The sequence below is a fragment of the Ailuropoda melanoleuca genome, unplaced genomic scaffold (genome assembly GCF_002007445.2).
Source record: "Ailuropoda melanoleuca isolate Jingjing unplaced genomic scaffold, ASM200744v2 unplaced-scaffold9814, whole genome shotgun sequence".
Lineage (NCBI taxonomy): Eukaryota > Metazoa > Chordata > Mammalia > Carnivora > Ursidae > Ailuropoda > Ailuropoda melanoleuca.
Genome location: NW_023255341.1, coordinates 690756 through 706704, shown reverse-complemented (window position 1 = coordinate 706704; position 15949 = coordinate 690756). Strand labels below are relative to the sequence as shown.

The 15949-nt window shown below is 40.2% G+C and overlaps 1 protein-coding gene across 13 annotated transcripts in view; it reads left to right on the top strand.

Moving 5' to 3' along the window:
• Nucleotides 1-15949, top strand: part of SYTL4 (synaptotagmin like 4) — a 69903-nt gene that overhangs the window by 36260 nt on the left and 17694 nt on the right. For all 13 annotated transcript variants that reach the window (XM_034653544.1, XM_011237577.3, XM_019810224.2 and 10 more), the window contains 4 exons: nucleotides 6841-7021; nucleotides 7273-7488; nucleotides 7624-7733; nucleotides 8015-8117. In XM_034653544.1, coding sequence (XP_034509435.1) covers nucleotides 6912-7021; nucleotides 7273-7488; nucleotides 7624-7733; nucleotides 8015-8117 — 539 coding nt within the window. In that variant the 5' untranslated portion in view covers nucleotides 6841-6911. The remainder of the gene's footprint in view (nucleotides 1-6840; nucleotides 7022-7272; nucleotides 7489-7623; nucleotides 7734-8014; nucleotides 8118-15949) is intronic.

Sequence of the window (15949 nt, the reverse complement as noted above, 5' to 3'; positions counted from 1 at the left end):
GGTCTGTAATTCTCCTTTTTGATGGGGTCTTTGCCTGGTTTGGGGATCAAGTTAATATTGGCCTCATAGAATTAGTTTGGTAGCTTTGCTTCTGNAGTGTTGAACCATGCTTGCATCCCAGGTATGAATCCCACTTGGTCATGATGGATAATCCTTTTAATGTACTGTTGGATTCTATTAGCAAGGATCTTGTTGAGGATTTTGGCATCCATATTCATTAGAGAAATCGGTCTGTAATTCTCCTTTTTGAGGGGGTCTTTGCCTGGTTTGGGGATCAAGGTAATATTAGCCTCATAGAATGAGTTTGGTAGCTTTCCTTCTGTTTCTATTTTTTGAAATAGCTTTAGGAGAATAGGTATTATTTCTTCTTTGAATGTTTGGTAGAATTCCCTAGGAAAACCATCCGGGCCTGAAGTTTTGTTTTTTGGAAGGTTGTTTATCACTGTTTCAATCTCATCATGGTTAATTGGCCTATTTAAGAAATCTATTTCTTCCTGTTTCAGTCTTGGTAGTTTATAGGTTTCCAGGAAGGCCTCCATCTCTTCCAGATTGTTTAGTTTTTTGGCATATAGCTGTTGATAAAAGTTTCTAATAATCCTTCCAATTTCATTGGTGTTGGTTGTGACCTCTCCTTTTTCATTCATAATTTTATTAATTTGGGTCCTTTCTCTATTCTTTTGGATAAGTCTTGCCAGTGGTCTGTCAATTTTATTAATTCTCTCAAAGATCCAGCTTCTAGTTATGTTGATCTGCTCTATTTTACTACTGGTTTCTAATTCATTGATTTCTGCTCTGATCTTGGTCAACTCCTTCCTTGTCAGTGGGTTAGGCCTGTCCCTCTGTTGCTGTTCCAGTTTCTTGAGGTGAGAATATAGAAACTGCATTTTAGATTTTTCTATTCTTTTGAGTGAGGCTTGGATGGCTATGTATTTCCCCCTTAGGACTGCCTTTGCAGTATCCCATAGGTTTTGGACCGTTGTGTTTTCATTCTCGTTGGTCTCCATAAATTGTTTAAATTGATTTTTGATTTCCTGGTTTATCAAATCATTCCTAAGCAGGATGGTTCTTAGTCTCCCAGTGTTTGAGTTTCTTCCAAATTTTTCCTTATGANATAATTTCAATCTTTTGGTATTGTATCAGTTGAGACCTGTTTTGTGACCCAGAACATGGTCTATTCTTGAGAATGTTCCATGGACATTAGAATGAGTATTCTTTGGTTCTGGGGTATAGTGTTCTATATGTATCTATGAGGTCCAACTCATCGAGTATGGANGTCCAACTCGTCGAGTATGGCATTCAAAGCCTTTGATTCTTTGCTTAGTTTTTGCCAGGGTGTTCTGTCTATTTCTGATAGTGGGGTGTTGAGGTCCCCTACTATTACTGTGTTCTTATCTATATGTCTCTTTATTTTGGTTAAGAGTTGGCTTGTGTATCTTGCTGCTCCCCTGTTGGGGGCATATATATTAATAATTGTCATATCCACTTGTTGAATACTTCCTTTAAGAATAATATAGTGCCCTTCTGTGTCTCTAACTATAGTCTTTAGTTTAAAATCCAATCTGTCTGATATGTGAATTGCTACCCCAGCTTTCTTTTGAGGTCCATTAGCATGAAAGATGGCATTCCATCCCTTTATNTTTTTGCCAGGGTGTTCTGTCTATTTCTGATAGTGGGGTGTTGAGGTCCCCTACTATTACTGTGTTCTTATCTATATGTCTCTTTATTTTGGTTAAGAGTTGGCTTGTGTATCTTGCTGCTCCCCTGTTGGGGGCATATATATTAATAATTGTCATATCCACTTGTTGAATACTTCCTTTAAGAATAATATAGTGCCCTTCTGTATCTCTCTCTATGGCCTCTAGTTTAAAATCCAGTCTATCTGATATGAGAATTGCTACTCCAGCTTTCTTTTGAGGTCCATTTGCGTGGAAGATGGTACTCCATCCCCTTACTCTCAGTCTGAATGTACCTTTAGGTTCAAAATGAGTCTCTTGTAGACAGCAAATGGATGGGTCATGTCTTTTTGTCCGATCTGCCACCCTGTGGTGTTTTATGGGAGCATTTCGGCCATTTACATTGAGCCTGATTATTGAGAGATATGATTTTAATGATGCCATGTTGCCAGTATAGTCTTTGTTTCTATAGATTNCTTGTTGAATACTTCCTTTAAGAATAATATAGTGCCCTTCTGTATCTCTCTCTATGGCCTCTAGTTTAAAATCCAGTCTATCTGATATGAGAATTGCTACTCCAGCTTTCTTTTGAGGTCCATTTGCGTGGAAGATGGTACTCCATCCCCTTACTCTAAGTCTGAATGCATCTTTGGGTTCAAAATGAGTCTCTTGTAGACAGCAAATGGATGGGTCATGTCTTTTTATCCAATCTGCAACCCTGTGGCGTTTTATGGGAGAGTTTAAGCCATTTAGATTGATAGAGATTATTGACAGATATGATTTTAATGATGCCATTTCTCTTTAAAGTCTTTGTATCGGTTGTGACTTGCTGCTCTGTATCACTCTTGGGGCCTTTTTACTTTTATAGAACCCCCCTTAATATCTCCTGTAGGGCTGGTTTCGTGGTTACAAAATTGTTCAATGGCGATTCTGGAAGGTCTTTATTCATTTCTCCATCAATTCTGAATGACAGCTTTGCTGGATAAAGGATCCTTGGCTGCATGTTTTTCTCTGAAAGAGCTTTAAAAATGCCCCCCCAAGCCTTTCTCTCATTCCAGGTCTCTGTAGACAGGTCTGACGTAATCCTGATACCTTTGCCTTGGTACGTGAGAAATTTCTTTGCCCTGGCCGCTTTCAATACTGTATCCTTGGATCTAATATTTGCGAATTGNCCCCCCTTAATATCTCCTGTAGGGCTGGTTTCGTGGTTACGAAATTGGTTAATGATTGGCGATTTTGGAACGTCTTTATTTCTCCATCAATTCTGAATGACAGCTTTGCTGGATAAAGGATCCTTGGCTGCATGTTTTTCTCTGAAAGAGCTTTAAAAATACCCCCCCCCAACCCTTTCTCTCCTTCCAGGTCTGTGTAGACAGGTCTGATATAATTCTGATACATTTGCCTTGGTACGTGAGAAATTTCTTTGCCCTGGCCACTTTCAATACTGTATCCTTGGATCTAATATTTGCGAATTGCACTATGACGTGACGTGGCGTAGGTTTGTCATGGTTGAGCTTGGAAGGGGTCCTCTCTGCCTCTTGGACACAAATGTTTGTTTCCCTTGCTAGATTAGGGAAGTTTTCAGCTACAATTTTTTCAAATATCTCTTGTAGACCTCTGTTTTTCTCCACCCCCTCGGGGATGCCAATGATTCTGACATTGGAACGTTTCATTGAGTCAGTAATCTCCCTTAACCTACATTCATGAGAATGGATTTTTTTGAGTCCAGATTCTATTTTAGCTTTCTCTTCTACTAACCCATCCTCCAATTCGCTGATACGTTCTTCTGCCTCGGTGACCCTGGCCATCAGAGCCTCTAGTTTTGACTGCATTTGGCTCATAGAATTTTCAATTTCTGCCAGATTTGCTCTCATTTCCACACTTACAGATTCCATATTCTCATTAACATTTTCATTAATACTTTTTTCAATTCTACACATCATCTTGACCAATGTTACTCTGAATTCCATTTATGATAATTTGGTTATATCCATATCCATTAGTTCTGTGGCAGAGGCCACAGACTCACTGTCTTTTCTTTGCTGGGGGGGATTTCTCCTTCTCGTCATTCTGATGAGGAGAGGTTGCGGGGTTGTCCAGAGCCCAAATTATTGACTGGGACCCAGGCAGTGCACACTTGTTTTATAGGGATCTTAGGGATGTGGGCTTCTTGACTTTTCAGCCTGCCTTCTGGGGGAGGTGCCTGCTGCACTGATACTCAGGCAACCCTGTTTGGGTAGAGTCTCTGTGTCCCCTGCGAGGGGGGATAGGGATGGGAACACCGTGAGCCGGTATTTCCAGGCTTTTGTTCTCTAGCGGCTTTCCCTGGCAGTTTCCTGAGCCTCTTGAGAGTCAGAGCAGCAGTTGCTGAATCTCAGCATCTGTCTCAGAACAGAGGGATCGTGGACCGTTCTCCACTGATGTTCTGGCCACTTTAACTCTTGTTTTTGTTGGTGCTGCTCAACCCTGCAGCATCCCGGGATGTGTGCCCCACACCCGGCGTCCCAGCCCTCACTTCCAGGGCCGGCACGTCTCTGTCCTTTGTGTTTCTAACACCGCCAGCCTCCCCCGCGTGCTCCCGGAGCTCCTGGTCTCAGTCTGGTTTCAGTGAGCGCACCAGAGCTCCGTTTCAGTCTGGTGGCCCACGTTCCCCAGCTCTCAGTCTCAGTCTGCTCTCTCGCGGGTGCCGGTCCATGAGTCCACCCGCTTCCCCGTGCAGGTGGCTACTGCTTCCCGGCGCCCGAACGCGGCGGCTCCCTCCCCCTTCTGTTTATCTGCTATATCTCTGGGCATTCACAGCTCCCTGCTTCGTACCTCAATACTCAGCGCTGGAGATGTTCATTTGTAGAGATCCAGATGTATCTTTCTGCATCTCAGGCTGATTCCATGGATGTTCAGGCTGTTCTGGTACCTATCCAACTCGACTCAGGGGACCGGCTGAAAAAGGGGTACCCTACTCCTCTGCCATCTTAACTCCAACAAAACCTGGTTCTTCTATTCTAACTCATAGCACTCTTAGGATGCTCACTAATCCATCAGTTGTTAAACCCGGGCATGCAAGGTAGACATCTTTGACCTTGCCTTCTTCATCCTGTTAGTCACTCCATTCTGTCAGTTCTGTTTCTCAGACTTTATTCTCTGTTCTTTGTCTTGCTGCCCTGGTTTCCACCTGCCCTGCAGCAGATTCAGCAAGTACATGTATTCCAAGCATGGGTTTCAAGCATTGTGATTGGCCCTTTAACACACATTATTTCATTTTCTTAATAATTTTGTGAAAATAGGTAATTTTGTACATGAGAAACCAGAGGGTGAAAGAAATAAAATGACTTGCCAAGTTGGTTAGAGGTGCACTTAGTCAACCTAGATTGTCTTTTGTCTGGGCTATTACAATAATCCCCCTGTCTTCTTTGAATTTGCTTTTTGAGGATTTAAAAGCAAGACATTTTTTTCTGTAAAAGAATCATAACCATTTATAGTAAAAACTGAAAGCTGCCCCCTCCCAATTTTATTCCCCAAAAGAACCCAATGATCATGGTTTTTGTTCCAGATCTTTTCTTCTACATATACAATTGTGTATAGATAAATACTTTACCAAAGAAATCATTCAGTATAGTCTGGCAACTGCTTTCTTTTTCCCACTCCAAGATGCATTTTCATACAGATCTACCACATTTTTTAATGGTTGCATAGTATGCCATTTTATGGAAGTATTGTTAAAAGAACTTTTTTGTTTTGCTCTTATAAATAATATTGAAGTAACATTCTTGAATGTATACTGTTGTATGTACATTTCTATGAATATTCCTATAGGTAGATTCCTATAACGGGTATTGCTTGGCTAAGGAATGTACATATTTTACAATGTGTGGTGTACTTCCAGATTGCACTTCAATTTGTCTTTTGAATCAATCTTTTGTTCTAGAATGATCTCTGTAAAATGGATTTAATCATGGGATTTCCCAATATCAAAAACAAAGCAACAACAAACATGTTTGATGGACTTCTATTGTCCATCTTCTCTTGGATAAATTCAAAAATTCTTAATTTTTAAGAATGAGAGTTATAGGGGCACCGGGGTGGCTCAGTCGGTTAAGCCCTGCCTTCAGCTCAGGTCATGATCCTGGGATCCTGGGATTGAGCCCCACATCTGGCTCTCTGCTCAGTGGGGAGTCTGCTTCTGTCTCTCCCTCTGCCCCTCACCCCCTGCCCCCGCTCATACTCTCTCTCTCTCAAAAAAATAAATTAAATCCTTTTTTTAAAATAATGAGAGTTATAAAATTTAGCCCAAACCTATCTTTCCTACCATTCCCCCCCACCAACAAAAATATACTGTTTTATAAGGAAAAATCCACCTTTTCTGTAAAACCTTCCATATATACAGGTCTTTCTATTCTCTCTCTATGCAGGATAGAATTAATTACTTCCTTCTTTAGGTTCCTATAGCATTAAATTTATTATCTCTCTGATAGCACTTAGTGCACTGTATTGTATTTCCCCTACTAGTCTGTGAACTTCCTAAGGACAAGAATCCTGTTTTACTCATCTGTATATTCCTAGCACTTTTCACAATGCCTGTCAGTGTGGGTGCTTCACAAATGTGTGTGAAATGGGTGAAGATATTCTTCAGGTAGTGGTAGCAATATGAACTTTGGGAGATAGAGTAGGTGGTGGAAGTTTTGAAGTATAGCATAAAGCTAAGTGAGTCCTGAGAATGTGGAAGCTGGTCAGGAAAGGAGAAATGGGCTTCAGCTGGCAGGAGTCCCCATGTGGTTTTCTCCTCACTACAGAAACCAGCTGTCTGATTATTTGGATTAATAGACTTGGGACTGAGAACATGTAAAGTATTGAAAATTGGATGATTGTGGATTCACTTGGTGTCGGGAGAGTTTGACTTAGCTGTTGTGTGCTTATTCCAGACTAAGATGCTTATGTTGAAGACTCAACCCTTTTCCAGGGTCATGAATAAGTTTTTCTTCTTGAAAAATCAAAGCCTCCTCATTTTCAGGGCAGGATTCAAGTGGGAGTAGGAATGGTAAATAGGTCAGATACTTCTACATCAACTTTTTAGCCTGGCTTAAGGGGAAAGTAGCCTACTAAGAGGCTCTAGGGCTGTGGGCCTACTCTGGAGTAAATTATCTGTGTGAAAATAGTTCTTATCTTATTTCAGGCAACTCTGGGTGGCTCTCCTGGTCTGGTTTCTTTGAAGAAAGAAGAGTAGAAGAAAAAATAGAATAAATCATGTCAGAGATACTTGACCTTTCTTTTCTGTCTGAGGTGGAGAGGGATTTGATCCTCAGTGTTCTACAACGAGATGAGGAGCTCCGGAAAGCAGACGAGAAAAGGATCAGGTAAGAGTTCCAGAAAAAGCACAGGTTCCCAGACCTTTGACCAATTTTATTTGGACCTTTCCTTATACCTCCCATGCGACTGTCAGAGGAACTTGTGTACAGGTTTACAATTCCTCACTAGGTCAGGTTGGGCTCTGGAGTTGTTGCTTCCACAGAACCAAATAGTCTTACTGTCTCGTCCCCTCAACAACTTTCCATCCAACCTATGCAGATTGTGAATGCATTTGTGCTTCTCTCTGGGGTCTTGGCAGGCGACTGAAGAATGAGCTACTGGAGATAAAAAGGAAAGGGGCCAAGAGGGGCAGCCAACACTATAGCGATCGGACATGTGCCCGGTGCCAAGAAAGCCTGGGCCGTTTGACTCCCAAGACCAACACTTGTCGGGGTTGTAATCACCTGGTGTGTCGGGACTGCCGCATCCAGGAAAGCAATGGTACCTGGAGGTGCAAGGTGTGCACCAAGGAAATGTGAGTATCACCTATGGAGAGAGAGAAAAGGAAGCCCCAGCTGTGGGGAGAATTTCCCTCTTTGGCCTTTGTTAGTTGAATGACAAGAGCCGTTTAAAAAAAAATCATCTCTTACTTTCTTTTATTCTTTCCCAGAGAGCTGAAGAAGGCAACTGGAGACTGGTTTTATGACCAGAAAGTGAATCGCTTTGCTTACCGCACAGGCAGTGAGATAATTAGGATGTCCCTGCGCCGCAAGCCTGCAGGTACTGGCCCTGTCTGGAAATGTTTTGTTGTTGTTTTTGTTGTTGTTGTTTGTTTTTTGGATTTTGTTTTTTGTTTTTGTTTTGTTTTGTTGAGGTGCTTGACTTCAGTGATAGATCCTCTGACATGGAATCCTATTATAGTCTTACTGGTAGTGTCTTCACTTCATGGGCTCTCTGGGGGGCAATATAAAGATTATATTGCCATCCCTTCTGCAAGTGTGATGTGTTTCCCTTCCCTCCCTCATCATCACCACTACGTGATGCTTTTGTTTGTCTTGAAGTGAGTAAAAGAGAGACACTGGGACAGTCCCTTCTTCATCAGTCACAGATGGGTGATATCTGGCCAGGAAGAAAGATCATTCAGGAGCAACAGAAGGAGCCCAGGTAAGATAAATAACTTAAACCCTTTTAACTTATTTTAACATTATTTTAAACTTTCTTCTATTTATAAAATAATAGCTTTTATTACAGGAAAATTTGGAAAATACAGAAAAGAATAAAGAAAGAGGGGGAGAATCCTAATCCTACCACCCACGTGTAAACATTAACATTTTGGCATATTTATTTTGTTCTTTTAAAAAAAACCATTTTATTTATTTATTTGAGAGAGCAAGAGAGCATGAGCAGGGGGGAGGAGCAGAGGGAGAGGGAGAAGCAGGCTCCCCATTGAGCGGGACTCAATCCCAGGACCCTGGGATCATGTCCTGAACCAAGGGCAGAGGCTTAACCAAACTGAGAGACCCAGGTGCCCTTACTCTGTTCTGTTAAGAACAATTTAAAGATGAATAAAAATAACACATATTGATTATTAAAAATTTGACCAGTATAGGAAACAATAAAGAAAGCAAAAAATCACCCAAATTCCTGCTAGCCTAGTATTCACATGTGAAAATTATTTCAGATATCTTTTGTGTGTGTGTGTGTATATATATATATATATATATATATATATATATATAGAGAGAGAGAGAGAGAGAGAGAGAGAAGGATGGGTGGGTGGATAGACTGAAAAATCTGTGTAATATTGAATCATAACATATATGTTAAAAGCATGCTATTTAGTATTACTTGAATTTAACAGAATAAAACAGAAGAAATTAAAATTGAAGAATTGGTCATCTTCACACAAATGTTTCTTTACCATAAAAAATATTAGTCATTAACATCCTTCTAAGTTTAAGGAAAAAAAATCAAAAAACCATTGAATAGTCATTTTTTTCCTAGTGTCTTTTTGGTAACAGCCTTATGGAGATATAATTCACATACCATACAATTCACCTATTTATAGTGTATAATGGATGCAATGGTTTTTAGTGTGGTCACAGAACTTTGCAACCATCACCTCAACTAATTTAGAACTTTTCATCACCTTAATAAGACACCCTGTACTCTTTAGTTATCACTCCCCCCAACTTCCTTATCCTTCCCTACCCTTAGCAATCACTGATCTACTTTCTATCTCTATATTTGCCTGTTCTGGACATTTCATTTAAATGAAATCAAAGAATATGTGGTCCTTTGTCTTCTCTCACTTAACATAATGTATTCAAGGTTCATCTATGTTACAGCATGTATCAGGACTTAGTTTCTTTTTATTGCCAAATAATATTCTATTATATATTCTAATAATATTCTATTATATGTATATACCACATTTAATTTATCCGTTCATCTGTTGATGGGCATTTGGGTTGTTTTCCCTTTTTGGTTATAAGTAATGCGGCTATGAACTTTCATTATGAGTTTTTGTATGGACATAACATTTTCATTTCTTTTAGGTAGATACCTACTAGTGGAGTGCTAGGTCATTTAGTCATTTTAAAAAATCTACCTGTTTCAATATTATCAGTGGACTCTCTGCTATGAAAGAGGAGGAGATTAGCTTTCTTATACTTTATCCCGGTGCTTTGCCCTACTCCCATTTTTTATTACTCAAATTACTTTTACTTTGTCAGCACTTACTACATTTACATTTTGTTTTGCAAACATCAATCATCTGCCTGTTTTATCTGTTTGTTTTGTTTTAGTTCATATTTAAAAGGATTGTATGCTTATAACCAGGCCTTGGACCATGGCTTTTCTATATTTCTGAATTATTTCATTTACTTCTTGGTTGTTTGGATTTTATCACTGAGAAGTTACTTCAAGAAGGACTTGCAGAAGCTATATTTATTTTACTCTCTCATGTTAAGAATGTCTGCCTGGTGGGGACGCCTGGGTAGCGCAGTCATGAAGCATCTGCCTTCGGCTCAGGGCGTGATCCCGGCGTTCGGGGATCGAGTCCCACATCAGGCTCCTCCGCTGGGAGCCTGCTTCTTCCTCTCCCACTCCCCTGCTGTGTTCCGTCTCTCCCTGGCTATCTCTCTGTCAAATAAATAAATAAAATCTTTAAAAAAAAAAAAAGAATGTCTGCCTGGTGACTTTATACTTGAATGATATCTTTGCTGGATACTGTATTCTCGGGTCACACTTTCTTTCCCTCAGAATGTTGTAGATATTACTCCATTGTCTTCTGCCACTGAATGTGACTGTGATGAAGTCTGAGGCCAGCTAGACTTTTGTTTTTCTCCCTTGCAGGTAACTGACTGTGTGTGCGCGTGGCGTGCGTGTGTGTGTGCGCGTGTGTGTCCACACACATCTCAATGGTGATCATCCTGCATCATTTCCCCCTAATATGTACCCTTGATGAGTCTTTTCTTCATTGCTGGAAAATTTTTCTGTATCATATCCTCTGAACTTTTTTCCTGTTTCATTAGTTAAGTTTCCCACCTTAGGGACATTGGATTTCTTATTTCTTTATCCTCCTTTTATGTCCTTTTCTTTTACTATCAAATGCAAGAGAAAAGAAAGGTAAAGGCAATGAGCTGTGAGTAACCCAAACCTTTCCTCTGTGCTATTACTTTGATTTTCAGACATTTTCTTTCTCCCCCCTTTTCCATTTCTTTTTGCTGTATCAGTGTACTTTTAGAATGGATTATCTTGGGGCACCTGCGTAGCTCACTGAGTTAAGTATCCGACTCTTGGTTTCAGCTCAGATCATGATCTCAGGGTCATGATGTCAAGCCCCACATTGGGCTCCATGCTCAGTGAAGAGTCTGCTTGAGATTCTTTCCCCCTCCCTCTCCCTCCCTCTCTGCTCCTCCCCACCCCATACACTGTGCTCTCTCTCTCTCTCAAGTAAGTAAGTAAATAAATAGATATCTTTTAAAAGAGAGAATGAATTATCTTGATTAGCTTTTAATTTGTTCTTTGCTCTCAATCTTCCTTTTCCCCTAATTTTGTTGTTTTATCATCTTTGCTGTTTGAGCTCTTAAGTTTAATCAAATCTATATTCTTATTAAGTTCCTGTAGAGTATAAAGTACTCACAAGAATGCTACTTATTTTCTTAGGGTTATGTTCTTCTACAGAATAGTTTTTTGCCTATATTGCAAGTTGTTTCTATTTCTCTCCACCCCGTGGCATATTTCTATATCTGCCAGACCATTTCTTCTCATTTTACTCATGTTTAACCTGGGAAGTTCTGCCTGTATCTTTTATTTGCTCTGATACAGTGTGTGAATTCTTGACAGGCTTCTCACCTCAACCTGAGACAATTTATCTCTTTCCTACCCCCAACTGTACTTTAAGAATAGAATATTGCTTTTGATATGCTTCCTTTTTTGGCACCCGAGGGGAAGGGCAAAACGCAGCTTGGGGGTCTTGGGTTTGGGTCTGCTGAAATGCTTTTAAATGTCCAGGCTCACACAGTCTAGCTCTGGATGCATCATCTAATGCATACCTGTGCTGCCCGAGAGATGACATACCCCAATAGTCGTGTCTGCCTCTGTTGGGGTCCTGCAGTGGTACCTGGGGCTACAAATCTTGAGAACTTTTGTTTGCCTTGACTTGTTCCATGACTGCCTACTCACTCACTTTGTCTGCACATCTCTGCATTGGATGGAATTTTGCTGAGCTAAGTCTTTCTTCTGTTTTCTTAGCCATGACATTTTGAACTTCATGACTTGAGGTTTTACTCCTTATTTGGTTGCTGCTGGTGAATTTTTTGGCTTTTCATTTGTGGTTTTTTCCCCTAACTCTCCCTCAGCCAAAGAGAAATGACTTAATCATGTTTTAGATGATTGTTGAAAAGCAATATAGAAATATGTAAAATGGGCCCCCAGTAACCTCACTGCTTCTGCCCTAGACTATTATTATTAATAGGCATTACTAGTTTTGGTGTATGGACTGCCAGACTGTCTAAATGTACAAATACGGATTGGATTCTTAATTTTTTTTATTTTTAAAAAGGTTTATTTATTTTTTTACTTGAGAGAGAGAGAGTGTGTGTGAGAAAGAGAGAGAGAGCACAGAGGGAGAGAGAGAAGCCGACTCCCTGCTGAGCAGGGAGCCTGATGTGGGACTTGATCCCAGGACCCTGAGATCATGACTGAAGCCGATGGCAGATGCCCAACTGACTGAGCTACCCAGGCACCCTGGATTCTTAAATTTTTTTAAAAGATTTTTTATTTATTTATTTGACAGAGACAGCCAGCGAGAGAGGGAACACAAGCAGGGGGAGTGGGAGAGGAAGAAGCAGGCTCATAGCAGAGGAGCCTGATGTGGGGCTCGATCCCATAACACTGGGATCACGCCCTGAGCTGAAGGCAGGCGCTTAACCGCCGTGCCACCCAGGCACCCCATGGATTCTTAAATTTTTAATCTCTCTTTTTTAAAAGGATCATACTACATACATATTTAGCAGTACAAATTGAAAGAGAAAGAATTTTTAAAACTCAATAATATATATAATCCCGTAGAAAATTGGCAAAATATTTGAATAGACATTTTGCCAAAGGCAATATACAGCTGTCAAATAAGCACATAAAAAGATGCTCAACATCTTTAGTTATTAGGGAAATGCAAATTAAAGTTGTAACAAGATACCACTGTATACCCACTAGACTGGCTAAAATTTAAAAACTGACCTTACCAATTGTTGGTGAGGACGTAGAGCAACTAGAATTCTCACTCACTGCTGGTGGGAATGTGCAACAGTGCAGCCCCTTTGAAAACCAGGTGAGTAGTAGTTGAGTTAAATGTGCACCGCCTTGCGATAAAGCCATTCCATTCCTCAGTATATACTCAAGAGAAGTGAAAACCTATGTCCATGCAAAGACTTGCACATGAATGTTCATAGCAGCTTTGTTTGTTATAGCCAAAACCTGGCAATAGCTCAAATGTCTATTAACAGGTGAAGGGATAAATTGTGATTGGTTTATATAGTGGAATACTACTCAGCAATGGAAAGGAATAAACTATTGATAAAAGCAATAACACGGGTGAATCTCAAAATAATCATGCTGAATGAAAGAAGCCCAACAAAAGAGAGGACATACTGTATGATTCTATTTATTTAAAATTCTAGAAAATGTAACCCACGTTTTAGCGGCAGAATGCAGATCAGCACTTTCTGTTTGGGGACAGAGGCAGGAAGGGAGGAATGGATATGAAGGAGGAAGAGGAAACCTTTGAGAGCGATAGATGTATTCCCTCACTTAATTGTGGTGATGGTTTCCCAGGTGTATGGCTATGTTAAAACTCATCAAATTGCACACTTAACCACGTGCAGTTTATATCAGTTGTAACTCAAGGTGTAAAAGGAACAATTCTAAAAAAATACAACATCAACATCTTTCCACGTCCGCACCAAGGGTCTGCCTCATTCTTTCTGCTCTCTGTATGGTGTTTCGTTATATGTATGTACTGTGATTTTATCTACACGGTTTCGGGCGTGTGACTCATCTGTTCTAGGTGATGAGGCCCCCTTTTTCCTTTTGGATAAGGATAAAAAACAGCTTTTATTTCCTGAATCTGATGAACACATCTGACCTCATCGGTCAGAATGTAATTTCTGAAACCTACTGCTTCTGGCTGTCTATGACCTCTTGTCTCATTGGACCCAGAAGACTTACTTATCCTAAATATGGAAGAAGATAAGTGGCCATAAATGATCTTTGCCATAAAATTATGGAGCCTCAGAGGTAATCAAATTCAGCCCTTTTATTTTTACAGAAAAGAAAGCAAGAGAAGTGATTTACCTGAGATCATTCAGATAGTTCGAGCCCAGGACTCCCATCTCTTGGTCTATTTTTTCCTGCACAGATGTCAGTAATTGCCTTTTTGCCCTAGGGTTGTCTGTATCAGCTCCAGATTAGTACGTATTAATCTTTAGGAAAAAATACAAGCAGAAAACACACTCCATGGGCTATTGTTAAACTACCTCTCTAGAGGAATGGTTCTGCTGTGGGTTCTTTATTCTTTGGAGCAAATGGGGGGAAACAGAATGATTCTTAAGTAAAAAGGAAATCAACTTCCCTGCTATGTCTTGGAGTATAAAATGAACATATCTCTCAAGAAGTGACCACCGTTTCAGCTCTTGCAGGCCCTAGGATTTCAACCCCTGCTGTCAGTTTTCATAAAGCTATTGCAAACATCATGTGATAACTTGGAAAGTTTATTCTTTACTGCCGAAGACATTGTAGATTCTGGTGATTTTGTTCTTTTTTCTTTTTCTGGTTACTTTGTTCTTTGTTCATGTAGTAGTTCGTGCATTTTTTAAACCAAATGTCTATGAATGCCTACTATTTGCCAGGCACTGTTTTAGGCCATGGGAAACACTGGTAAACTACAAGAAAGTCCTTTGCTTGTAGAGCTTAGATTTGGGGATGGCCAGACACAGACAATAATCAAATAAATATATCAAATCAGATGTTGACAGGTGCTGTGGAGAAAATGAAGTAGGCTAAAGGTATAGGGAGTGCCAGGAAAACATGTTGTGTACCCATGCAGTTTTACTTAGAGTAGCCAGGGAAGAGTCTTAATAATACAGTGATATCTGAGCAAAGACAAGAAGCAAATGAGGGAGCAAACCCTGAGAGTGTCTGGTGGAAAAGCACCATGCGCAGAGAAAGCAGAAGATATAAAGACCTTAAGGTGAGTTGGTATTTGGTGTGTTTGAGTAATCTGGAACTGATTGAGCAAGTAGGAGGAGTGGTAGGAGATGAGGACAGAGAAAGGAGGAGAAGCAGATCATGTAAGCCTTTGTCCACACTTGTAAGGACTCTTTCACTCTGAATGACATGATCTACTTTTTCTATTTTTAAACTGAGGTAAAATTTAGCGATTTTAAGGTATGCCATCCAGTGGCTTTTAGTACTTTCAGAATGCTGTGTAACCTTTCTTCTTCTAATGTCCTCCCTGCTTTCCTTATGTTCCACAAATAAGTGAAACCATATGATAATTGTCTTTCTCTGCTTGACAAATGAAGGGGGGGAAACATAGGGGGAGATGAACCATGAAAGACTATGGACTCCGGGAAACAAACCAAGGGCTTCAGAGTGGAGCAGGGTGGGGGGATGGGCTAGCCCGGTGATGGGTATTAAGGAGGGCACGTATTGCATGGAGCACTGGGTGTTATATGCAAACAATGAATCATGGAACACTACATCAAAAGCTAATGATGTACTGTATGGTGACTAACATAACATCGAAAAAAAAAAAAAAGAATGCTGTGCAACCATTGCCACGGTCTAACTTGAGAACATTTTCATCACTGCAGAAAGAAACCCTGCCCCCATTAAGTAGCCACTCCCAGTTTCCTCCAGTCCCTAATCTGCTTTCTGTCTCTCTGTAGGTTTGCCTATTCTTGATATTTCATATAAATGGAGTCATGTAAAATACGTCTTGCTTCTTTCACTTAGCGTAATGTTTTCAAGGTTCATCCATGTTGTAGGATGGATCAGAACTTTATTTCTTTTTATTGACAGTAATATATCACTGTAATGGATACACCACCTTTTGTTTATCCACTCATCCATTGGTAGACATTTAGACTGTTTCTGCCTGTTGGCTATTGTGAATAATGCTGGTCTGAACATTCATGTACAGGTTTTTGTGTGGACACGTTTTCAGTTCTCTTGGGTATATACCTAGAAGTGGAATTGCTGGGTCATATGGTAATTCTGTACTGGATTTATATTTTATTTTTACATTTATTTATTTTAAAGATTTAATTTATTATTATTATTGTCAGAGGGAGAGCACAAGCAGGGGGAGTGGCAGGCAGAGGGAGAAGCAGGCTCCTTGCTGACCAAGGAGCCCCTGGATTTATATTTTAAAAGCTCATTTTGACTGTTCTATTGAGGATAGATTGTGTAGGGACAAGGGTAGAAGTAGG